We start from the raw sequence: 27,725 nt of genomic DNA, 5'->3' as shown, positions 1-27,725 counted from the left end.
TACAAGCTAAGGAGAAGCAGTTTCAAGTTGGGAAAATTTTACTTAAAAATGCAACATAATAAGGAAAGTCAGATAAAGATTTTACGAAATTTTTTTCCCTATGAAATTTTTAAATACTACCTCTAATTCATAAGATGTATTCATTTTGCTTCCCTTAATTGCACTTCATTTATTGCCTTATTAAAAAGCTTGTTAGCTAACCACAAAATTATTACTAATAGCTAACCACAAAATATTTTTTTCCCTCTCCATTAATTTGTAATTTTTTAAATTTACTAATTTCCGTTTAATTTTGAACTTTCAAAACATAACAAATTTAGAATTTTCTAGAATCTCATTCATAAAAAATAAAATTTTACAGAAAAATAAATAAAATTTTTATGGCAAAAACTATCTGCTTTTAAAAAATTTGGGAGAGATGAGCTATGTTTTTACTATATTAAAATGTTTTGTCAAAACTGAGAGCAAACATCTTTGCTGTTATCTTCATTTTAAGTTTACTTAACAAACTTATGGTTAACAAAAATGTATTTATTTTGTAGCTTATAAATTCTACTAGTTGCGTATTATAAGTTTCGAGTTAATGAAAAGAAATTGTCATTATGTTTCATTTTAGACACAAATGCATCCCTGAAAAGTCGCGTGTGGAGGAGGATAACTTTATCACAATTAACGATCTCCGGTAAGTGAATTTATGTTGAAAATTTGGGGTCCCGTCTGTTTTTTCATAATAGTTTCCCCACAGAAGCACGCATGGACCACCGCAACGGTCTGTTTCCTCGATGTTAGTGTGATGAAAGTGTCCCGGTCTCTCTCCATATCAACTGAGGCTGAGATTCGTTTATCAGACTTAAATGCCTCTCATCGGTAAAGATAACGTGGCTCCATGAGTTGTCCAGTCTTTGTGTTCACCACTGTAAACAGCTACAAACAGAATTTTTGGCGTCTGCTGCTGTCAGTGGTATGCAGCATTCAGGAAGGCGAGTGAATAGGCCACCGTCTTGAATGATGAAGTTGTCTGGCCATAGTAAACTGGGACATATCTCATACGGTTGCCGTGAGCAACTGCTCAGCAGTACTGCTCACTGTCTGGTTTCGATCTCCTGTCGCCTGCAGGGCAATATGTCAATCATCAGTCACCGGTGTTTTCCTTGGCCGACCAGCACCAACCTTCCTTTGCAACTATACCTATCATTTGGGAGGTTTTCCAAGTTCTTGAAACAAGACTTTTATTAGTTCCAAACTCCTGGGCGACAGACGTCTAACAACGCCCTTCCTCAAGCTTGCCAATCATTCCACCACGTATAAAGGCGTTCTGATGTTTTCTTGTAGCCATAGTACCCGTGCAATCTCACTATTACTTGCAGAAGAATTGCCTGGAAATGCGTCTCCCTTTCTTTTTTTTAAATTCCCTCGCATTGCGCGTTCTCACTCCTTTCCTTTTGCATGCCCTGACATACCTACCTCTGTCGTCATGCTGCTGATATTTGCACATGCATCAGCTTTAAACTGAGTTTGCTGTTCAATGCACTAATCGCAAAAAGCCCTTTCCAACAAACACATTTTGTTTTCCAAAATAAATATTACAAGCAAACTGAGGGATTAGCCATGGGAAGCCCCCTCAGTCCCATCCTGGCTGATATCTACATGCATTATTATGAATCAAAATTGTTTGAAACTTTAAACTTCCCGGCATGGTTCCGCTACGTAGACGATACTTTTACTCTGTTTGAAGGTAATAAAGATGATTTAAATAAAGTTCTTTCAACAATGAATTCTATTGATCCTGCTATTCAGTTCACTTTTGAACTTGAGACTTGCAATTCTCTTCCGTTTCTCGACATTCTGGTCACACGTAACACATCCAACTTCAGTACTACGGTTTACCGTAAACCTTCATCGGTTTGCCTTCCACCACACTTTAAATCATGTCATCCGACTAAACAAAAGTTAGCTTCATTTTATTCCTATATTTTCCGTGCTCTTCAAGTTTGCTCCTCCAAACTAGCCCTTGATGAAGAACTAAAGTATTTAAAAGCAATAGCTATTGACAGGGGCTTTCCACCCAACATTATTAATCAAGCAGTTAAAAAATTCTCATCCCAACACACTAAAAGGCACAATCTTGTTTTAGGAGATTATAAAAATTCTGTTGTCATTCCCTTCTTTCCATCAATTAGCTATAAAGTTGCACATATTTTGCAGAAATTTAACTTTCGGGTTGTTTATTCTCCCATCAATAAAATTCCGAGTTCCATACTCAAGGACCCCATTCCGGATATGAATTCCTGGAGTATTTATAGGATTCCTTGCCAGTGTGGTTTAATTTACATTGGCCAAACTAAGAGAGCCTTAAAATTTCGCGTCAAGGAACATGAGGCATATGTTAGAAAAAAGGAAACACAGAAGTCTTCTGTTGCTCAACATTGTTGGTCCGAAAACCACACTTTCAGTTTTTCTGCTGCCAAAATTATTCAAAAAACATCTTCCATTGGAGAACTGGATTTTCTAGAGGCATTTCACATTCATAAAAATCTTTCTGTTCTAGTTAACGATCCTAATTCCAATCCAAATTTGCCTTCGGCCTTTAAAGAAATTATGTTTTAGTTCTGGTTTTACCAACAGATGGCGCCACTTGCTTATTCTTGTCCAGGCTTTCTTATCTTATCTAATCATTATTTCCTATCTTGTTCATTTGCGGTTTTGCAGCTGAAGATGGTGGTTCGGTAAAACCATCGAAACTAGTCCTGTGAAAACTTTGTAAATATAACGCTGATTTTTGTTGTTTGATTTCTGAATTAGTATTTATTCGGCGTGTTATTGTGTCTTAATTTAATGGCTGTACGTTGAAAAACAAATTTGTTGCTTAATTTTTGCATCCTAGCGTAAATTCATGCACACAGAGAGCTTTAAATGTATCTTACCTGCATTCCATTTTCAGCTGTATAATTACTATACTGATCTATAATACACTGGGCTTTTTTCTTGAAGAGTTCATCTGTTTTTTGATCCCACCAGTTCACATTATTGCCATCTTTATCAAACTGCCGACCTGTGAAGTTATCATCAGTATTAGAAATGACGTAGGAAAGGAAAGGAAAAAGCACATTCATATTTTGTTTGATAAAAGTGAAATTCTTATCGTAAATCATAATTCGAATTTTATAATGCACGCATTTGCTTTCTAAATATGAAAGAGCGAATAGATTTTCGTACATAGCTAAAAAAAATAAATCCAGGAATTTATATTTTGAACAGTTGCATAAAATCTAAAATTTTTTAGTGTCCAAAAGGGCTAAAACAACTCAAAATCTTTCGAGATCTTAGTCTCGAAAGATTTTGCATTGTTTCACTTTTCACTCGAGTCTATTGGTATTCACAGAAACAAATCTATCATATTTAAACTGTCTGTTATTAATTAACAAAGTAAACTATCTAAAAGCAATAGGTGGTGTTCTTAATATTATTTTTTTAAATTTTCATTTGATTGATTTAAGTAAAAATGCATATAATTCATGATATATCTAATAAAAAACATTACACATTTTTATAGAATAACATTGTACACTTTTCTCCTTTTAAATAAATAGGACATATATAATTTTCTCATGTTGGTGTAAATGCATATTCATCTAATATATTATAAAATGTTTCACGATTCCACTTAAGCTATCTCTATCGATAATCTCTACTGATAATCCATATTAATCTTTAAAAAAGCGTTTTTCTCACGATTGTTAAAATTTGAACCCTTTCATATTTATTTATTATTCTTTTACTTTAGTATGGGTTTTAAAGCCATGCACGATTATCTTCGTAGTGCTTTCGCAATAAATGCAAGAAAACCTGGAAGTAAATACTGGAAGTAAATACTTTATATAGGTGGCCCACCCACGGTCGAGCACTAAATGCCGCTGAATACGAGTAGTTCAGTCCAGGGTTTGCGTACGGCGAATGGGCTGGCTGCATAGGCGTTTTCGTAGTTTTTTCCTTCTATATAACGGCCCACCAGCGGCCGAGCGGTAAAGTCGCTGAACACTGGTAGTTCGGTCCGAGGTTCGAATCCCGCGAACGGGCTGGCTGCATGGGCGTTTAAGTGGTTTTCCCCATGTGTAACGTGTATACGAGCCAGTTTCCCTTAGAAAGTCCTCCACGAAGGCATCCCTTCCTTTAGGCAGATAGCCCTAGTGTGCTTTGCCATAATTAAATACACCACACCACCTTCTATATAAGGAGGATACGAGTTAGTTTCCCTTAAAAAGACCTCCATGGGGCATATTTCCCTTTCCGCGTAGTGCCTAAGGACAGAACACGTAATAAGTACAAAATTTTATATAGGTTACATCTTCTCATAGAATTATATGAACCTAAAGGGTGATAGCCTAGTCTCCTCAAAACAATTCTATAATTATGTTTTCCATTGTAACAGCAAGAAGAGTAGGGCTTGAATGTATTTTCGAAATTATGTTGCGTCTGGAGACGAAAGGGTCTTAATCGAGACCTGCATACAAAATCAAAATTAAATGCTTTTTTTTTTTTTTTTTTTTTTTTTTTAAAAAAAGCCAAAAGAAGCGTTAGACCCAAAGGGCTATTAGTGTCAAAACGGCATTTTGCGTCGTTCACTTTCTGCGTTGGTTCACTTTTCAAACTGTTGCCACCAAATGCTATTGCCATGTATTATATTTAAAAAAACTAAATAATGAAGAATCTCCATGAATGCATGAATGTTTCTAGCACTGTGAAAAAAACAACGATAACTAGAGCCAGCCAATTTTGAATAATATTGTCTTCAAAAAACCAAACATGGGCACTTGGAAGCTCGAATTTTAAATTTCAAATTTGTTTTGTTATCTATTTAAAATTTTGTGAAACTTTGGTTTGATTAAATTTAACGAATTAATTGTTTTGTTATCTCACATTTTGTGAAACTTTAACGACTTAATAACCAGCGCGCGAGACCGGGTATCAGAAATTCTAAATGTATGCTATTTTGCTGTTTTTAAATATTTTGTGATATAGTTGTTGAATTGAATTTTATTTGGTTTAAGTGCGAGGAACATGATATTTAATAAACAAAGGTAACGCATAAAACGTTAAAAAACACCCTATCGAAAGTAATATAAAATCTGAAAACTTTCAGAATTTTTTTTTTTTTTTCTTTATTATATAAATTATTTTTTTAAGGTGAAGCTTCTTGGAAAAGATCTCATGTGGGTTTCTAACTAATCCTTCAAATTGCAAAAAACAACTGGAGTTTGTTGAAAGTGCTGTTTATCTTACTTAGATTTTGAACATTTTGAAGGGAAAAGCTGGTAAGCAAGTTAAGCCACTTTTATCGTTTTGAATGGAAATAACGATTGCATTTGTTTGGAATGCGATGCTTTGATAAATAGTTTGTTTAAAATTAGAAACTTGTTTACTATCTGCAGCGTTTCTAAATCTACTCTATTTTCACAGGTATTTCGTCAAACGAGGTCTTTCCATTTTAGAACGCAAATGTATTTGTGAAATAAGTATGAATAATTTTTAAACAGTACCCATTGGTTTTAATGACTAAGAAGGTAATTATAAGTATAAACTTCGTTTCCTTGACGAAACTTTTGATGAAACCCTTTCTTGTGAAAACAGAATAAATCATTTTTTCCCTTTGTAACAAATTCATAGCTCGCCTATAGGAAATATTATACATTTCTTTCCCTCTTGCAATGCCCAGAATTATAATTCATAACTATAATATCTTGAAATACTTAATATTTTTGTATTAATGTAATTTACACTGATTTTCCATTTTCGAATAGGTGCTTTTGTGCGTTATTTCCTACTTAATCTTGTTGTAGATTATCTGTTGTAACAATTTTGAAATTTTTATACTTACTACAATATAATAACCATAAATTAATGACTCACAAATTTAAGATAATCAGCATTTACAGGCATTCAAATTATTTAAATTTATCTGATATTAATTTCTACCTCACCAGTGGCAATGTAAATTGGACTCCTAGACTTTGATATCTTTCTATATATTTATTGTTATAATTTACGTGCTCCGCCCTTAGACACTACATGGAAGGGATGGGTGCCTTCAAGGAGGACTTTCCAAGGTAAACTGGCTCGTATACACGTTACAGATGGGAAAAACTACGAAAACGCCCATACAATCAAGACGGTTCGAGGAAATCGACCCTCGGACCGAACTAGCAGTGTTCAATGAGTTTACCGCTCGGCCGCTGGCGGGAACACTCTGACAGTTCGACTTAGGTTCAAAAATCCTGGTGAAAAGGCTGGCTGCATGGGATTTTCCCCCAACATAACATACGTAACAGCCAATTTCCTTTGGAATTCCTCCACTGAGGCATTCTTCTTAGGCAAAAAGCCCTTCTATACCCTTTAATAATTTAAACATCCCATTAAGCATCAGTTTATGTTTTAGGTCCTTTTTTACGTTTATGTATCATAAATATAATCATCATTTTTTCTTCTTTCATAATTTTTTTTTAAGAAATGTTTTTAATATTTGATGACTGCAGCTTTTGCTTGCTCTTTCACATTCTGAAAACAATGCACTTAACATAATATATTGCTTATATTTTATTTTAATGTAAATAATTTTGTCACCTCTATCGTCAAATCCGTGCGTGATTTCGTGACCAATAACATAACCAATGGCTCCAAAGTTTAGGTAGCTGAAATAAAAATAAAAGTCAATATTAAAGTCTTATAAGGTTTTAAAAGAAGTTATTGTAAGAGAAGTAAACATTTCAACTTAATTTACATTTAGCTAGCATAGAAATATCTTACTGTGGTCGATCCTTGTTGAAGAAAGAGTGTTGTAAAATTCCTGCAGGAAATTCTGGAAAAAAAAAAGTGGAATGTTGTTGTTTATGAATGTACTCAATAAATATAACGTCTATTTTAATACAACGTCATTTCAATGTTCTGAAATGGTAACATATGCGAGAGGAACTGAATAAAGTGAATATGAAATATGGCCATTTAAATTATTTTCAAACCTTTTATTTGTCTCACAAAGACATACACATTGTTTATAATGAACACAAATTCCTTAAATATATTGCACACAAAAATAGTGAAATTTGAAATATATTTATTTCAAAGATCTGCCACAAACAGAAGATTGTTAACTTACGTCGAGCTCTCCAGCCTATACATCATCAGCTACCGGTCGATCGCGACATACTTTTGAGTAAATTGTAAGCTATTCGTCTGATGCATTATTAGATAATTATTTGATATCCCCCCCTCTTTGGCAAATTGCAACGTTGCTTTTAAAGGAGGGATGTAACTCATGTTCACGAGAAGTTTGGGTAGTTCTGGGCCCTTCACTTGAAAATTATCAATGGCTTGTCTTTGATGTTGATGGTGCTTCGAATAAGAATTTCTGAAACTGGAAGTTTACAATTATTTATGGTGTTTTTTATTAATTATATCTTCTTATAAAATACTCACTTCCTAAAACTATATTACTGTGAGTTTCTAGTTTTTTTTTTAGCCCAAAGGGCGTTAGCCAAGAAAGGCTATTAATTTCGTTTTGGCATTTTGCGTTGATTCACTATAAACGGCAAATCACTTTTTAAACTGTTGCCACCAAATGTTAGAGCCCTGCATTATATTTAAAGAAATTAAGTAATGAAGGATCTGCATAAATGTATGTATGTCTCTCACACTGTGATAAAACAACGGTACCTAGAGCCATCCAATTTTGAGTAACGTACGTCTCCACCCGAATATGGGCATCTGGAAGCCCATATTTGGAGTTTGGAATTTGTTTTTTTATCTATTCCATATTTTGTAAAACTTAAAACAAAAATCAAAATTTTGATTCCCAAACTCGACGATTTCAAAGCGAGAAATGGCAACACTGTACGAAATAAAGAAATATTTTTATTTCCCCTTGCGAGACTGTGTATCAAAAATTCTAAAGATATGCTCTTCTTAAGTATTTTGTGATATTGCTGGTGAATCGAATTTTATGGTTCAAGTGCGAAAAACATGATATATAATAAATAAAGGTAATACACAAAACATTAAAAAAGTTCCTTTGAGCGTAATATAAAATATGGAAGTTTTCAGATTTTATATTTTTTTAATATTCAAGTCTCATTTGGAGTTATCAAGATGAGAATGGGAGCGGAAACTTTCTAATATAACTAGTTGAGTTTTCCTTTGAACATCTTAGCGATAAAACATCCGTTTTGTTACCGCAACTTCTTCATGAACGATCCTTGTATTCCTTACGAGTTTTTCATGGCTCATTTGAAGCGCTCTTTAACCGTATCTAGTACTTTAAAGAAAGGAACTTATATTTTATATACAAGATCGTGTTTCAATTAGCATAGCATAGAATTTTTAGTCCAAAGGGATTTGAGTCACCAAAGGACGGTTACTTTCGTTTTGGCATTTTGCGTCTGACTCCTATAAATGCCGGTTCACTTTTCAAACTGTTGCCACAAAATGTTAGAGTCCTGCATTATATTTGAAGAAATTAAATAATGAAAAATCTGCATAAATGCGTATATATTTCTCGCATTATGATAAAACAACAGTACATAGAGTCATCCAATTTTGAATGACGTAATCCTACTGCGAATATGGGCATCTGAAATCCCAAATTTTAAATTTGTTTTATTATCGATTTCATATTTTGTAAAACTTTACCGAATTTTTGATTAACAAACTCAAACGATTTAAAAGCGAGCAATAGCAACACTCTACGGGGGGGGGGGGATGGAACATTTTTATCTCCAGCGCGTCGAACTGTGTATCGGAAATTCTAAAGATAGGCTCATTTTAAAATTATTTTGCGACATTGCTATTGAACTAAATTTTATGGTTTAAGTGCAAAGAACATGATATTTAATAAATAAACGTAACACACAAAACGTTAACAAAACGCCCCTTTGGACGTAATTAAAAATCTGAAACACTTCAGATTTTTATTTTTATTTTTTTATTTTTATTTATTTTATTTTATTTTATTTTATTTTATTTTATTTATTTTTTAGAAAGAGAAATTTTAAAAAGTAAGATGGTATTACTCTTATCATTTCCATATCGTTTTTTAAAACGGTTTCTTTTCTTTTAAAGTCTTCTATAGATATCCCGCGATTTTATTTTTAGCTGCGTCTAGCCAAGAATATTGCGATAGCTGAAAGCATCATTTTTTACTTTAGAGCAAAGTAAAGCCGTTTGATTTAAAAAATTTCATGACATATTCCTTTATTTTACATATTTTAGTTTATAAAATAAGAAAAAGAAAACCACTGACTCAGAAACTAGAAAAATTATTCTTCCTAATCAGAGTATTAACGAAGTTTTCTTTGAGTGTCTTCGGATCTCTTTGGTGGTATCAATTAATTTAAATTTCTGTTTAATTTTAAGTCACTTAAATCTGTAAGCCTGCTAATAATAATGGGTTAGATCTTCTGATTTAAAAATCCATTATCTTTATGAACCCCACGATGAATAAAGAAAATCGATCAATTTTGATAAAATCGCAAATTAAACTGAAGATTATCGAAAAACTTTATTTTAAAGTCTGTTTTACGATCTGTCTGAAGGTGCTAAGATCAAAGTTCTGCAATGATTCGTATAAAGCTGAAAACGAAGCATATATAGAAAGAATACATAAAATTTACTTCATTAAGGAAAAAAAAAAAAGCTGTATCAAATTTTGAAAAGTAATGATGTAAGATTTTTCATTGTCATCGCAGAGAAGTAAGTATGTCTGCAAAATTTCAAGAAAATCGAGTCAGAAGATTGGGGTAAAAAATTGATTACAAGATTTGATTCAAGTGAACAAACAAATTGGCCGATATAAAATCGTGTAAAAGCAGAAGCTTTCAAATGTATTTCATTCAAAATACATCAAAATACATAATTAATATAATTATTATTGTAAAGATGCCGTTTCTGTTTATACTACAAGAGTAATTTCTAAATTTGAAGAGAAAAACTGCATTTTTTAAAAATAATTTTTTAGATGAATTTGGTGAAATTTAAAGTAGCTAACCTAGGGATGAGTTTGAAAAAGAATAACTATCTTTATATTTTTTTTTCGGAATATTTAAAAGCGTCTCCCTCTCCCTCAATAATTTTAGTTTTGATGGAGAAGACTAGTTTTCGTATTCACTTTTACTCTAGTTTCTGATAACAGATAAATTTCAAAATTACTGCTCTGGAAATTTTTAAAATTAGAACGATCGAAATTTAAAAAGAAAAAGAAAAATGAATTTACCAATGCTGTTCTCCAGTGAATTATAAAAGGCATTGACAACAGCAGCCCTTGCGTGCTTCTTCCATCTGAAAATAAATACCATTGATATGAAAATAAAATTGTGTTTTTAACAACTACAAATTTATTTTTAATTTATTGATTAAAAAATTTTTTTTCGTACATAAAATTTTAAGTTAATAATGTACAAAATGTAATGCTCTCAATTTGATTTTTGGTACATGGGTATTAATCGACACCCCTGTATACGCCGCCCATAATATCATCCATCACTTTGCAGTCGTAAGAGCTTTGCGATAACACTAAACGGTGTTCTAAATTCTTCGAGAATAATGCGTTTATTTTTGGTTTCTCCCTTTTCCCAAAGGATGGAAATGTATTTTTCTTTAATTTGGAGATCAATTTTAGACCAGTTACAGTAAGCATGCGCTATTTTTGTATACTTAACGTATTACAGGAACTATCTTAGTAAAAGTCGCTAAATTTTCAGAATGTGCAAAAATCTGGCAACCATGAGCATAACAATTCTTCAGGCAAACATGCTGGTAACAATCAAAGAATCAGTCAAGCAACGACTCCATTTTCGTATGCGTTCTTTTTGTTGTATTCCAAGTTTCAACGTTTTTTATAACCAAATCGTGATATTTTTTGTTTTTCACTCAATCTTAAAATATACGCGTGTGGAATTTGCCAGCAAAAAGAAACTACATTAAAATTTCTGCAGAAATACAGTATTTTTGGGCGAAATCTTTAAAAGAACAACTGTTTTGATTCTGTTGTGAAAGTTGTCGTCATTAAATTGCTAGCAGAACAAAAGAAATAAAAACCAGCTTGTAAGTAGGTTTATTTATTGATTTTCGGGATAAATGTCTAATTAGAATGCAAAAAAACATTTGCAATTTATATTTATGTATAAAATAAGTAAATATTTGTAACTGAATGATGGTCTACTGTGGTCTCAAACTCAAATTGCACGCGGGCCAAATGCACGATCTGACGGGCAGCAATTAAAAAAATTTATTAACAAAACAATTTATTTTAAAACAATTACTAGATGTTTGTGAAAACATGCATGTAAAATTGACGAATAAAAAAATTAAAATTTATACTTATTTTCTACCTGAAATATAAAAGTTGGTATCTGCAAGAGTTATTATTAAGATTTGGGATTGGGAAATTTGTGAGATTAATTAAGATTTGTGATCTGCTTTCTACAGAGCAGCAAGTAGTGGGTTACAGCAAGTAGTCAATTCCAAGATGATGTTAATGTGAGTAGACGTTACAGCACAGGTCGCCCCAGAGTTACGACGCCGAATGAGGACCGGTATTTGGCAGTTACTGCCAAAAGAAACAGACGGAGCACAGACTCAGACCTGTCTCGTTAGCTCTCTTCAGTCACTGGTACGACAATTTCAAGGCTCACCGTGTACAGACGCTTAGGGCAGATTGCTCTATATGCTCGTAGACCTGCCAGATGCGTTCCACTTACTGCAACTCAGTGTCGCCTGCGGTTAGCCTGGAGTAGAGAGCATGCATTGTGGATACTGCAACAGTGGGCTTGTGGGATGTTTTCCGACGAGTCCAGGTTTAGCTTGCAATCTGATTCTCGCCGGACTTTCATATGAAGAGCTCCAGGTACCCGTTACCACCAAAAAACATCATTCAACGACACCGTTACGGTGGTGCAGGAGTGCTTGTTTGGGGTGGAATTATTCTGGGTTCCAGAACTGACCTGCATGTTCAAATTGGAACCATGACAAGCCAAATCTATCGAGACGTCATTCTGGAACAACATGTACGTTTGTTTCGGGCCGCCATGGGCGCACAATTTATGTTTATGGATGACAACGCCCGTCCTCACCGTGCAAACATCGTAAGCGAATGCCTTCAATCGGAGGATATCACCCGTATGGACTGGCCAGCATTCTCACCGGACTTGAATCCAGTAAAGCACGTGTGGGACATGCTTGGCCGACGAGTTGCAGCCCGTCAACTTCCTCCTACATGTCTACCGGAACTTCGGAGAGCATTGCGTTTTGAGTGGTGTAATATCCCCCAAGATCAGATCGATAATTCGATACTCAGCATGCCTAGACGTTGTACGGACTGTATTGCATCATCTGGGAAACATACAATGTATTAACAATCATACCAACCATGTAATATTGGTTTTTTGTAAATAGGTTTTTTTTTTTGTAATTTGCTCCAGGGAGAAAAATCGCTAATTTTTTTAATAATATCAAACATATGGCATCTTTCTTTGCTCTTTACCTTTTGTTTAATAAATAAGCTTTACAAATAAGTCAAATTTGTTTTGCTTCTAACTATTCCTCTGCCTGATTTTGCATTATCCTTAATTTATGGACATGAGTGTAGTTGAAAATTTGGGAAATAGTATTTCAACCAATATTTCCTATGATTGATTTAAAACATATACCCTCCCCCAAAAAAAGGATTCTGATTGATATCGCTATCCATAGGTACAACAGTTCGTATATATATATATATATATATATATATATTTCACTCTAGTTATTGTATTTTGTATCCTTTTGTTTTGTTCACTTCCTTTTACGTATGTAATAGTTTGACTGAAATGCATGAAAATGATCTTTAGTGTCCTATAATATACATATGCGTGGATAGATTCTTTGTTTTATGCAATTATTGAGCTTTTCATTAGAGAATAATTCACTTTCATAAAATTGTGGCTTAAGTTCTTACATAGCCTCTAGCTGTGTAACGAGAGAGCTCTGTATTTATGTGAATGTATTAAGCTTTCATTAATTTCACTAACAGTTAGCTCTATTTTTTCTACCTTCTCCGTAACTCCGTACCTCTTCTTTCTACTCACTTTGAAATGCGTAAATGAGGGTTAAATACAACAGCGGGTAAAACACAAAAGTATACTAATTGATTGATTTATTTGACTAGAACGAGAGTGTCTTATAAAGTATTATTTTAAGATAACAAATTCTTTTGTTAGCGAAAAGAGACATTTGCCTAATTGCCCACAAAATAGACATTGAAAATCTACACCAATCTATGATCGATTTTTTTAAACCAAATTTAAAATTTTAGATTTGCATGTTCTTCTTCCAGTTAGAACTTTTGAGTCATTTCTAGATTAATCTGTGCCGCGAAGTTTGTGTAACGCTGATGACGTAGTAATTGGGAAATCTGAGTACTGAAACCTTTCTAAATCAAATGAAAACCTTCCTCTTCGTAAGCTTCCATACTGGATAACTACGCACTTTAGCTTCTCTTTCTACGCTGCTTGGACGTAATTTCGCTGTGCTCCTTCCTGTCACAATATTATCAAAAATGTAAATGTTCTTGAATAGGCACGATTAAAGTGCCAAATGAATTGTGGCCACAAACGTCAGTTTAAATAAAAATGGAATTAAAACCGCTTCGACTGCGAAGTTTCTTAGTCTTTATGAATTCTGCGGTCTAAGTATCAAGTATCTTCGCAATCAGCATTTCTACGCGTCTACGTCTCAGTGTTCCTGCATTAATACTTCTGTGAAATTCGTTTTCATCACAATTTTTTATTACACACATACACACACACATATATATAAGAATATCTAACTCATTTTTATTTAGTTTATGGCAGGTCATTTGACTTAAATGGACTAATTGCTTTCTATTATTTGTTCATACCTTTTGAAGTAGCTCTAGCAAAATAATAATTTGAGCCTTACTTGGAAAAAGATGAAACAGTCTCACTTTATTGTGTTATTGTTAATTGATGGTAGATCGGTTTGTTCCCCTTGACAAGTCAATTAATCTGCAATCAATGACACTAACTACTTTTTCAGTACTTAACAATTTTTACTTTTAAATTTGGTGTTTAAATGTTTTTTACTGCAATAAAGGACTAGATTATACTGATTTAAAATGCTAGTTAGAATACTGACTAAACATGTTTTCTTTAATTGAATTTCTGTTCCTTGGAGATAATACTTATATATTAAAAACTTTTTCCTAATAATAAATTATTGGTTTATTACTTAGCAGCTTTAGCGTAAGGTTTAGGTTTATTAATTTACTTATAATTACGTTACTTAAAAAAAATATATATATATATATATACATGTTAGTAATAGCGAATATAAGTGGTGGTTTAAATATATGTGTATATAAGTGGACATAATTGTACAACTTAATTTGTTACTATAAGATACTTACAAATAAATGCGTTTCACAAAATAGAAAACTTTATATCTTTTGAAAAATTAATGTTTAACGTTACCCAACTACTGATGTATCTTAATGGATTTATAAATTAGAGTTAGTCATAAATTAATTTTTGGACTAATGTTGCTATTTTTTAACTACGTAAATAATACCATTTATGCAACTGAAGTTTACTAATTTGGAGCAAATTCTTAAGTTTGTGCCAAGGAGACTAGAACAACTGGAGTAAGCCTTTGCCATACGTGCCGTGAAAAAATGAAGCCATAAAACGTCACTGTATGACGTCACGGCTTATCGTGGCAGCTGTCCTAAGTGGACTTCTGGTTGATTTTGTTTATATTCTGATCGGAGCTGCTTACATCATCATTAAATGTTTATAAGTCTCCCGTTCTAATTTTAGTACGTAACATAAAGGTATTTTTTTACTTAGTATATAGAAAAATAACAAGGATTGCAAGTAATTGTTTCAAACTTAATAAAATCTAGTTACGTGAAAATGTGCGAATGGTAACCATATAGTTATATGTATATAAGATATAACAAATGTATGCATGGAAGATCAGCGGTGGATATTTCAATGGTATTTTATGTGAATTATACCTAAAGAAATTTTTCTGAGCTTGTGGACATTGATATTTGCTCTCAGTCAGTATATTATATTTAACAATATCTTTCGCAGTCTTACGCGCACTCTGTATGGCGGCCATGATAAGTCGTGACGTCACGTTGTCGACATTTCCTTGGCTGCACTTCTGTGACGTCAAGGCGGCTTACTCCATCTTTTCTAACTTCTTTGGTACGTGCAATGTTAATTTGAGATAGACAGTTACGTCATGCACGTGTTAAATTTTTGTATTGAGTATATAGAAATGAAACGTAAACTAGGGTCTAGATTTTGTTTTGTTGTGGCTTATCCCACCCAGTCGACAGCAACATCAGATCAGGTCTCTGAAATCAGAGCAAGCCCACGAAATTCATCGCGGCAAGGGGTCAAGATTGCGCCTGTCGTTGGCAAGAGCCTTGGGCACTATACAGGTGACAGTACGACTTTGCCTATTTCCGCCACCAATTTTGATGGAGAACACCCCTAAGGGGGGATATGGGTCCGTGAATCGCGCACCCCTCTTCCCCTACCGCCAACCTGTCGAGAGGACTTTCAGCTCACCGTATATTTAGAGTGCTCCCATGCCGCACAGATACTACACACTTAGAAACATCCAGGCCTTCTTGGGAATTCGAACCCAGGCTCTTCGGTGCGGCAGTTAGAGTCACTAAGCACTATCCCGGTTGGGCGGCAGAATCTAGATTTTTCTTTGTGAAATGCTGGGTATATATATACAACTAATGAACTGTAACCGAAGCGACTGGAATTTTCTGATATGTGGACATCGTTTTCTAGAAAAAAACACCATGCTGTTTTTCGTTTCAGTAACCCGAGGCTTAAAAATACCTTCGTTGTTAATGACAAAGCTTTCGGGATATTGTTTACTTAAATTTTTATTTGCAATACTCTTTTTCAACAAAATAATAATAAAGAAAATTAAAATGCAAAGAATTAAAATATTACATACTCTCCTTTAATGTTCGGTTTCCGAAGCCGGGAAAAAGAGTAATCAGTTGACCACCTACGCACCTTCATTATGTTTTCGAAATAGCTTTCGTTGCTAAGCGTTAACTGTAAATGAAATAAGTAATATTAGTAAGCATCAGCAACAAATCTTTAAATTATTTTACAAATAAAATTTTAGTACTTACGTTTGTATACAGATCGGAAACGTAAGTATCATTCAGAAGCTCTTTTGGGTATCCAATATATGGTGTTATGGCATTAGCCTGTAAGTTATAAACAAATTAGCATTCTTTTTCTCGGAAAATAGATATAGATGTAATCATGAATGGTTACATATTCAAAATATACATTCTATTTAAAAGGTAAAACTAATTTAGTTAATAATTATATGAAGGAAAAGATAATTAGTGGGAGAAGTGAACATGTTTGACATCTTTCAAACGAGTTGAGTAGTCAGAAATATTTCTAAACCGTAATTCCGTAATTCTTCTGTAATTCTAAACTGATGACTGCACTCCGTTAAAACTAAGACGATTATCATCATAATAACATATATTTGTAAATCGACAACATAACAGATATTTGTAAATCGACAACATAACACATATTCATATATCGATAACATAATAGGCATTCGTAAAACTAGAAATTTTTAATGTAAATTAAGCAACTTACGAAAGGAACCGGGGGGAAGAATTCATTAATAAATTCAGATTAACGCGGAGTCTTGAAACTAGGGATTATCATTTAAAATGTCTGAAAACATTTGCGTTTTAAGGCTCTTCTTCCGCCACATAAACTCAACAAAGAATCTAATTGATTATTTCGTCATTTTGAACTCCTCCATACCCTTTCAATAGTTTTGCGCATGACAACCATTACCGAGACCGATAAAATTATATCAATACGGTTTTTGTATTTATTTAGCTATTTTTAGTAGAACTGTAATTAAAATTGTTTATTTCCCTGTGCAATGCAGCGCCAGACGAGTTTTAAGAGAAAGCTATGACGAAAAAGTAAAAATAGAGGAGCACACTCATTTAACATTTAATAAAATACGTAGATATCTCGTAATTGTACTCTTTTGCTTTCCAGAAACTAGCAGAGCGGTTAGGCACGGCAACTGAAAAATACCTTTTTATTCCTCGTTAAATTCCGCCGTACACCCACTGGGGAAGAAGATTACTATCAACGTTGTTTATTTTGAGGCCAAACAGACTTTCGTCAACTTCGGCAATATTACTAGAGCCGCCTATTTTAACTGAAGGTCAAAACTTTAATGTATGGCCACCGACTTCTCTTATACATCTATTCCAGTCAACAGCAGTGCAATGATTCATATCAAGTTGATGAAAATCGAATTCAAGGAAGTTAATTCTAAACACGGTGCACAAATGAAACGAATTGCCGTTAGGAAACTGATTATCTATCCTTCAAACCAATTATGAGAAAGTAATTATTTTTTTAAATCGGCACGTCATATCTTCACATTTCCATCTCGAAGCTTTTTTCGAACGAACTGAAGTAGAGTTTCATTTTATGCTTTTTTGAGCACTGTCTTACTAAGCGAAAAATTCTTCGTTCCTGAAGAATTTTTTTAGAAGTTCTTTGATCATTAGATGAGTCTCAAAGTTTTATATTTATGGTGAAAATAATAATAAAAACACAAGTTACCGTTACATCTTTAGAATTTGTATTCTCGTTAGCGATTTTGTAAGAACATTCTTTTACTTTTTTTAGAAAAGTAAACTTTGTAGCGACTTTATACATTGGCGACTTCATAGTAATCAATCTCTTGGCAAGTTTCGCAAAACATTTGGCGATGACTTCGCTCTTGATAACAGAACAATACCGATTTCTCTAATTCTAAACTGATGACTGCACTTCATTGAAACTAATACGATTATCAGATAATAAGATTTTTCGCATTCTTTATCACCTGCATTTCCTGGAGTAATTGGAAAGCACGTCCGCCTAGCAATTGGAAGGTCTGCATTTCGAGTACCGACGAGAGCACTGCACATTTTTCACGTTTACCGCTTCAAATAAACCCAAAAACTAAACAGTGGCACGCGAATTAGAAAGGTGGTAGATGATAATTCGTCATCACCTTGGTTTGAAGACTGGCTCCAGGGCTCTCAAGTCGCTCTTTAAGTGAGGGAAAATGTAAGGTTTCCCCCTCCATATTGCATGCCTTCGTGATGTACTGTATTGCATGCCTTCTATATTTCTACGTGTATAGCATGCCTTCTGCCTAGTGAATTGCACATTTTCATGTTTTCAGCTTGAAATAAACCTGATGACTACTATTTTATTATTTTGAAAAGTGAAAAATCATCTTAGAAATCTATAATAATTATTACGACGGGATTTTGTTTAACAAAAGTTGATTTAACTTTATGAAATTTAAGATTTTAAAAAATATAAGTAACTGAGTAAACATGTGAAAAATGAAAAAATAATAATAAATAAAAAAATATGTATAATAAAACCTTTTCTTTGGCTTGTTTTTTAGTTTCTGTGTCCATCCAATCTATGTTGGCTAGGATATTTAAAAACTCTTTGTGAATATATTCAACTAGTTCTAATGCCTAAAAAGAAAGAAAAAGTTTCACTCAAGCACATCATTCATTATACAAAAGTTAACAATTCTTGTGAAAGTACTTAATAAAGATAGAAATTAAAAATATACAAACAAATGTAAAACATTAAATTTAAGCATCATATAATTAACAAAAATATCTATATATTTTTTAAGTTTAGGTATTATCGCAACCACCTTAGTAGAAGACGTCAAATTTCCAGAGTGAGCCAAACTTTGGCCACCATGCGCACACACATTCTTTAGGCAACCATGATCATAACAATCTTTCGCCATTTTCGCATTCTTTCCTTTTGTTGTATTACATAGTTCCACCGAATTTTATAGACAAATCCTGATAGATTTTGCATTTGCTTTAAAATATCGCTTGTGGAATTTGCCAGCAATGGGAGAAACTGTGGTAAAAACATAAATGCAACATTTTGCTAAAAGGAAAGATGATGACATGAATTTGATAGATAGCAGGTGCATAGTACCAAGTTCGTTCAATTCTCTGACGTTGTTTCAAGCGAAAACAGATCACAGTGTGTATGGGAAAAAAACGCTAAAAAAATTAGAGAAGCACTTCGCTAAAGATGTAAGTGTTTTATATTTTAATGTGTCATATAATCATTATTTAATAATTACCATTTTGTATTTTAAATTTTTTTCTTTTATGTTGTAAGGTATTTCTCCCACCTTCCTAGCGTGCCTTCGTGGTGCAGTGGTTCTGCACTCTGGGCCGGTATTCCAGAGGTCCGCGGTTCGATTCCCGGCGAAGGCGTTGCTCATTTTTCATCTCTCTGGCTTTTCCAATTAACCTAATCTCTCTACAATGTATGCTGACAATGCTTATCTATTTACCGTAAATAGGGATTATATGGGGGGGGGCGATCTCGAAAATCGCGAACTTCCACCCAATAAGTGATGCTTACCTTTTCATTTGTAAAGGACCACTAGACTGCACCTAGGTGGTTGCATCAATACGTAAGAACCTATTTTTTTAACTTAAAGCCATGTTTTTTGCATGGCTTTAAAATTCCATGAAATTTTATTCTTTTCTGGTGCATTTGTTCATACACAAGTTTTCATACGCAAGTAATTAGCATTCGAATCTTTGAAAAATCTTCGGAATAACTATTATAACTTCTCACAAGAAAGAGTACAGCATCTATTACATCAAAGATATTCAATTTTTTTCAAGTCTTTGAGTGGATTACCTCTGATGCTACATCATGACATGTGTTTTCAGTTTATATTTTAGTTTTAAATAATGAAATCCTTTTGATGTTAGAAACACCTTTAACGAAATGTTTAAACATTTTTGCAAAGCATTTATCATCTGATAGGTTGACAGCTGTTGCCATACATTTTTCGATGATTTATACATCCATTTATTTTTAAAGCTATATCTAACTGGTATTTAAAATCATTTCATTTATAACGCATCAAATTGGTAATTTTCATAAATTATTCCAGCATTACTGTAATTCATAAGAAATGCTTCATAGAATACAGATTTTTTTCTTAAAAAAACGTTAAAATTAGTCTCAATGAGCCAAAAATCAGCCATTTAGTTTCCTCAATGCGAAGATTAGTTTTAGACATTTTGTACTCTATAAGAAATTATTAAAGAACTATCAGAGAAATGAACTTCCCTTAAAGATAATAAATCACATTCAAGAAAAAGAACTTAAATAGGGTAAAATGAGAAATGTGTATTTCTGAAAATTTAATAAATCGAAAACTATAATTAAGTTTTTGCTTAATTCTTATTTATTACAGCAAATTATTTTTAATGATTGATATGTAAAAAAACTGCTGAAGATTTTGTAAGTATTAATTGGAGGAAAGGATGATTTTGATGAATTTTTCTGATCTTACTTTTCCAATGATGAATTAATAACAAACCGAAGATCCTAGTAATCGGAAAAATATGGTTTAAAATCAGAAGAGTACTAAACTATTTTTTTTTTTTAAAAAAAGACATGTTGAGGGGTACACACTAGCAACGCATTAAAAGTACTTCATTAAAAGTATCATAAAAAGTATTGCATTTATTAAATGAACTGCGTCATAAGCTCCAAAAATAAAATAAAAAATTTAACTTGCTTTATATGTGAGCAATAAAACAAATGAGAAACATTCCCAAACTACAAAAGCTGTTTATTAAAAAATGATAAACAGAAAATTTTATTGTTTTTTAATTTGTAGGCAAATTAAACAACAAAAAATTTGCTTTTTATTATTTTTACTTTAAAGTAAAGGAAGTACTGAAATCGCAAAAAAATTCGGGTTTAATTTCGACGAAAATATCTATTTCGGCCGCTCTCGAACCCACTTGAACAATGTTTTTGCGTGACATCTGTACGTACAAACAAAACAGAGGACTCTTTTTTCCAAAACGGATTGTAAAATAGATTTAAATGTATTAAAAAGAGATATTTTTCGTGACATCTGTACGTACGTACGTATCTCGCATAACTAAAAAACTATTAGCCTTAGAACGTTGAAAATTGTATACGGGACTGTTATAACATCTAGTTATGTACCTCCCCTTTTCGTTGCAATTGACCCCATATATACAGGGTTATCCAAATTAAACTTCCCCAACTCAGAGGCCTGTGCAGAGTGTTGTATGGGTCATAATGTGATGAAATTTTAAAAACAGACACTTCAGATCATGCGCTCGAAATTTATTAAACAAAAAAAATTAGTACAAGAATTTGTCGATAGGTGGTGCTGCAAATCAACAAGACATTCTACAAATGTTCTATATGTGTGCCATGGTTCTCCACAACTCTTTCCATTCGCAAAGCAGTGTGTTCCATAGCGTAAGTCTACATGAATTCCACGAACATGTCGAATAATTGCGTCTTTCAGATGTACCAAGGTCACTGTGTGTTCTCGGTAGACCCGATCCTTTAAGAATCCCCATAACCAAAAGTCGCATGGCGTGAAATCAGGCGAGCGGGGAGGCCAAGCTGTAGGGAAACAGCGGCTGATCACACGTGCATCGGTAAAAGTTGCCCGTAACACCTGTTGAACGCCACGAAGAATATGGGGAGGTGTACCATCCTGCATAAATATCGTGTCCTGGAGGCGGCCACTTGTTGCAGTTCAGGGATCACAAACGTTATCAACATGTCCTGATACAGTTTTCCTGTGACAAAGCAGGTTTTGAAGCCTGTTGGAGTCACCTCTTCAAGAAAATAAGGCCCAATGACGAATGTTGAAACCGCACCCATACAGTAACCTTTGGAGGGTTCAAGGGCACTTCATGGATTGCACGCGGGTTTTCACTTGCCCAAATGCGGCAGTTGTGCGTATTCACTTGACCATTCAGGTGAAAATGGGCCTCATCCGTCCAAAGGATGTTCTACGGCCAAGCAGCATCGACTTCCACTCTGGCAAGGAAGTGCAACGCAAATGTTTCCCGAACTACAGGATCCCCGTCGGACAGCTGATGACGACTATGGATTTTGTAAGGAAAATAACCGAGGATTCGACGCATCACACGCCAGACGGTCGTATAGGGCATATCAACAGCACGAGAAACAGTTGGAACACTGACAACACCATGTGGCGATTGGCTAGTGGGGTCCACGACCGCCAAAGCAACGTCTTCTTAGCGTGCAGATTCCACAACCTGTCGTCCTCTACCTGGTAAACTTCCCAGCTGTCCCGTTCTTTCGAACTTCTTCATCATGTCTCGTAGAGCGCGTGGTGTCATTGGTACTCGGCGTATGATCTTCAGCCGACGGAATGCTGTTATCGCAGCACAGAAGTTCTCGTCATTCTGGCAGAAAAGTTTCACTAACAGAGCTTTGTCTTTCAAAGTCACCATTGTGCATCAGCGAGCTGGAAACATCTGCCTGTGCAAGGCCTGTCTTCCACTTTTGTAGGGCTCGTCTTTTGGATACGTTGCGCAGAAGCTTTATTTCTGCAAATCACGCTGCTGCAATAGGCACATTACTAGTGTTACAGCGCCACCTATCGGCAACTTCTTGTACTAATTTTTTTTTGTGTAATAAATCTCGAGCGCATGATCTGAAGTGTCTGTTTTTAAAATTTCATCACATTATGACCCATACAACACTCTGCACAGGCCTCTGAGTTGGGGAAGTTTAATTTGGATAACCCTGTACTATATATATTCCCACTCTGTTACCCAGCTTGGTGATCTAAGTTTTTTATTCTTATATTTTGTTAAATTGTGCAGTTTTTGCTTTAAATTGATTGAATTATGTTGTTATGCCTTTAGCTAATCCGCATGCAATAGTTGTAAAATTATCAACAGTTTAATAATTTATCTGAAGTGGCGCTAGGCCTAAGGAAGCCGATTTTTGTTAGAAACTCAAATTTTAATTGTAAAAATCGTTTTTTTACGGTATTCGTTGTTTTAGATTATCCTATATTTTACAATTTTTAATGAAGTTGTTTTGAGTTTTTATGCACTTTTTGCCTTACCGCGAATCGAGAACTGAATTGATTAAATGAAAAATATATCTCTAATGAAGTTTGAGAAAATAAGCTTGAATGAAGTTCAGCAAAAAATATGTGTAATTTAAAAGGCCGTACAAGGAAGCCATGTGGTGTGTACATCAGATAATTTTTAACTATAACCTAACCTCATCACCCTAACTTTGAAATCTAGACTTTCAAGCTCAAACTCTTATTTATAAATTTAGTATTGTTTTTATTTACACACACGTTATTTACATATATGAATACAGGCTGAAGTAGGTATAGTAGTAATTTTCACAGTCATACACAGTGGACACTTTACACATAACAACCGCTATTGGAAAAGTGTTAAATGAATTTTGATTTCATTATAAAGAAGCAATAGGAATTGATTTTCCGATTAAGCAAAGTCATGAGACTACAGCAACATAATCCATTAATCTGCACTCGGTCAGATTTAGAAACTTACCGCATCTTTGCTGTCTTCTCTGAAGTAATGTTTCACGTAATAGGAACTGAGAGCAACTCCTAAGCTTCCACTAAGAGATGAGAGGCATTGTTCCCACCGAGGCTCTTCCTGGCTTTTTCCTGTGATTACTGAGCTATATTCTTGAGCCAGAGTCCTCCAGTCCTTCGATAATATAGACAAGGACTGGCCGGCAACCCTCCACATCATGTAATTGGCCACCACCCTAGGGAAAAAAGAACAACGCACAGTGTTTTAGTTTTGCTTGTTCATTCTGGAGAGGTTTATTTTAATTTCCTAATAGTTATTTTTATTTCTGAGCAAGCTTTCCTTTACTTCCTTATTGCTCACCTACGATTCCCTACCAGTATGAGTTTTCATGATCATGTTTTATGTAAATGAGGTCCAGTATTTAAGTTGAAGTCTCGATCACTTCATTGAAAGGCCTCAGAAGTACCTAGCAGGGCGTTACGAGAGCGTGTTCTGCCTTCTGGCCACGTTACTATAAGTCTAATCTTACTACCCATCGGTCATATTTTTACGTGCCTGCTAGTTCTCCGGTGATCTTTAATAAAGCCCAACTCTGTTATAGTTCGACCGTCTAAAACGCAACCTTGGCTGGCATTCTGCCAAAACACATAGACTCGTCCAAAAGGGGCGCTATTACTTGCTGCGACGTGAAAGGTCACGTGTCAATCTTCTCTTCTCCGTAAAGAGAGAATTTATACGCTCGAGGGAAAGAACATTTCTATACTTTTACCCTATTCTGAGAATGATTCGGTCTGAATGGCGCATGCGTGTTTGCGCTCATGGTCGCGGATGAGGCGGTCAAACTATAGTTATATCTGAGCAGCTTCGGCTGGTTTTAGTTGCGCAGATCGGTTGGTTTTAGTATTAGATTAGTTTCTTATATTCTTTCTCAAACGTTAAAGCCCAAGTGGAGGCTTACTGTAAGCTCGAGAAGGGGCCATCTGTGAATCATATCTTTGAGTGTGAATTTAACCCTTCTTTAGACTTGCCATTTTGGCACGAAAACTAAGCGATTATTCAGCATACAGTTCTTAAGTACTCTAGCGTCCAAGAACCACAAATTTAGCTAGGATATTGGAACTCAACTAAGGAATTTTATTTTTAAAGATTCATAATTTTAATGAATCGCCTGGTAAATAAACACAGATTCTTTGGAGGGCAAGCATAACATTTATTTAAAGGAAAAGACAAAGATTTAAAAACGGTGAAGAATTCGGAAGCATTACTACAGTGTATTCTTATCAGGGCTAATGCCGAGGAAGAAGGTTACGGATAACTGAAAACACGGTAAAAACAAGTTATCAATTTTCATACATATTGCATGCATTTATTTCTAAAAAATCAGTAATTTGTTTTTGAGAACTTATCTGTTCTCAGAAAGAAATCTGTCTTATCTGTCAGATTTACCTGCATGTTTTTCGAAATGTTATTATTTTATTGGAATCTCTTTCGTCTTCAGCTCAAATTTGTGCATGTGTTTTTCACACATTCTCGTGCCTAGCCAGCGTCAATCTCAGATAATCCGCAAACCGGATTTTTAATTTCGTAAGTCATTAAATTTTTCAACAAAAAATAAGGATTTTATTAAAAGTTCTTTTCATTTATTAAAAATGTAGTTACCGATAGAATAGGTGATAGTAATATGTTATAGATTTATACTTTCTCTAACATTTCTTTCCCTAATTATTACATAAGGTGTTCCAACAGCATCTTTTTAGTGAGATTTTACCTTTTCTATTTACTGAAAAGAATGTATTTTTTAATTATGCATAAAGAGATAAATTTCAAACACCTTTTACTTGGAAATATAAAATTAAAAACGGAAAAATTTAATTTATTGTACACTACTCATAGCCTCGAATGTCAAATAATCCGCGAAGGCTACGTAAAAGTGTTGCGTCAATTAAAAAGGGGGGTTGCTGTCTGGTTTTCCGTAACCAAACTCTGTTTTGACATATGGAACAATTTTAAGCTGCCAGTTTATAAATTAATTCCCAGAAATTCAAGTATGTTTTAAAACTAGCTGTTGAAATAGTAATTTCAAACGGTAGAAAAAAGAAAACAGTTGATAACATTGAACACATTATGCTATTATGTGGAATACATTGTGAAAGAAGCCACTGCGATATTATTTCAGCACAATAATAATAACTGTCGGATTTATATGCCATATATATGCGTGAAAATATATCCCATAGTCATGTAATTCAATCTATTCAAGACATAGCCGTGCATATTTCGCACTGGGTCACTTGCGAAAGAAGTTTGCGGCAAATATTTCCCTTAAGTGGTAATAAGTCCCCTTAAGTTCTGTTCTGCCAGAGCAGTAAATCTACGCAGTGACAATAATAATACTAATTTGAGGTGTTAAAAATATTTTTTAAAAAAGTCACAAATCCATATTTATATTGTTTAAGAAATAAAGAAACATTTCAAGTAAATTAATAAGAGTTTTGCATTTTAGCATTTTAATATGGTTTCATAAAAATGTGAAACTTTATTCATCCTGCTTTGCAATCAGAAACGTATATTGCAGCAAATTATAAATTTGAAACTATTATACTATGCATTTGAGAGTTAGGCTTTGAAGCAAAAAACAAGCACATTCTTTTGGTTTCCTTTATTCCTCTTCGTTCATAATTGTTGTCTGTTTTTATTACAACTGAAGCAAATTCGGAAGAACTGTATTATCGGTGTTTAAAAATACGTATTATAAAGGATTTTCCATTTGAGTAAAAAATCAGTCATTTAAAAAAAAAAAAAAAAAAAAAAAAAAACTGAATATTTTTTCTTAAATTTCTTTAGGATTTTGCATTAAAATTGATAATTTTATTTTTCCTTAAAAATAGCAAGAGGTCCAGCATACTGAGATCAAATCTGACTTTAAAAAACTGAATTAATTCATTAGATGCGAATTGGATTATAAGCTACATTTTTTCCTAAGGTTGATACTTTCAAAACCTCATATCTCTCGAATTTTCATAAAGACTTTAAATTCTAAATCTCGAATCTTAGAACTATTTTCATCATTCAAATCTTTTGAACCCTAATTTAAAAAATTGTTAAGCATTTTAAATCAAAACTTTGGAATGACTTGTTGTACTGATGCACGGTAAATAAGAATTCACTAAATAAAAAAAGATGATTGCAATTTCAGTGGTATTGGAATCTTCATTTCATTTATGCCGACATTGAGCGCTGCATCGTTTTAGCATAATTCCTAGCGAAGTTTGCCAGAATTTTTAAGTCATCAGTTCTTCGGCCATCACTGAAAATTTTCGAAAGTGTCTCTCGAATTGTCTCTATAATTTTGGACATAGATAAACTACTATAGTTTGACCGTCTCAAGCGCAACCCGGGTTGGCATGTAATGCTGGTTTTCAACTCAGGTAAAGTCTCAATTCTTCCTCCATAAACACGGTTTTTTAGGAATTCCCACAACCACAAATCACATCGATTTAAGTCGGGTGAACGAGGAGGTCAAGGCATCCGGAAAAACTCTGTATATTAAAGACGATTCTCGCCAAAGTTAGCGCGAAGCAGTTCTTTGACTTGACGCCCAATGTGGCGAGTTGCTCCATCTTGCATGAAGACAGCGGTGCGGTCTGATAAAACAATTCTGGCAGTAAAGTTTGATCTTTCTTCTCCAAGGGCATGATTAACGATGACAAAGGCACGCAGAATGATTTTCTGGCTCTGACTGCAAGTCTCTTTATCGGTTTGACTAATTTGCATAACGAATTTTTGAAAATTGCCATCTGGTGGTCACAGTTTGAACAATATTTTTTATTGCAGAAATCTTTTCCCCGTAGTCCATATAACGTATATACCAAGTTTAATCAAAATCCGACAGGCAGAACGGGTTCTACGGGGTCTGAATAGGGTCACTTTAATTATAGCCACCCTGTATAACATTTATGCATGTCAGTAGAAATTTGGAGAGCTAAACTTTCATTTTTACTGTATTTACGAAATAACGTCTTTACAGTAGTTATAAGTATCTTTTCTTTCTATGACATTAATTTTGCTTTGGCTGTATTTGAAAACCAGCTCAAGATTCAACAGCCATCGCTGAAGAGTTCGACTGGTTTACAGATGGAATATGTGACCGAAGCAACATTTATGTATCACTACATGAATTGCTAGATTTATT

The 27,725-nt window shown here is 34.0% G+C and overlaps 1 protein-coding gene across 1 annotated transcript in view; it reads right to left on the bottom strand.

Annotated features, from left to right (window-relative positions):
* Window positions 1–27,725, bottom strand: part of LOC118199979 (neprilysin-2-like) — a 127,122-nt gene that overhangs the window by 12,819 nt on the left and 86,578 nt on the right. Inside the window, exons 10-17 of the mRNA XM_035371884.2 lie at window positions 23,546–23,768; window positions 18,521–18,619; window positions 16,214–16,291; window positions 16,030–16,133; window positions 10,259–10,323; window positions 6,802–6,853; window positions 6,619–6,686; window positions 2,925–3,052 (exon numbers count right to left, since the gene is read on the bottom strand). Coding sequence (XP_035227775.1) covers window positions 2,925–3,052; window positions 6,619–6,686; window positions 6,802–6,853; window positions 10,259–10,323; window positions 16,030–16,133; window positions 16,214–16,291; window positions 18,521–18,619; window positions 23,546–23,768 — 817 coding nt within the window. The remainder of the gene's footprint in view (window positions 1–2,924; window positions 3,053–6,618; window positions 6,687–6,801; window positions 6,854–10,258; window positions 10,324–16,029; window positions 16,134–16,213; window positions 16,292–18,520; window positions 18,620–23,545; window positions 23,769–27,725) is intronic.

Source organism: Stegodyphus dumicola, chromosome 3, assembly GCF_044657685.1.
Source record: "Stegodyphus dumicola isolate Sdum_Otavi_A_Nest chromosome 3, ASM4465768v1".
NCBI lineage: Eukaryota > Metazoa > Arthropoda > Arachnida > Araneae > Eresidae > Stegodyphus > Stegodyphus dumicola.
Note: the sequence above shows the minus strand (reverse complement) of the source record. Positions and strands in the feature narration are given on the sequence as shown.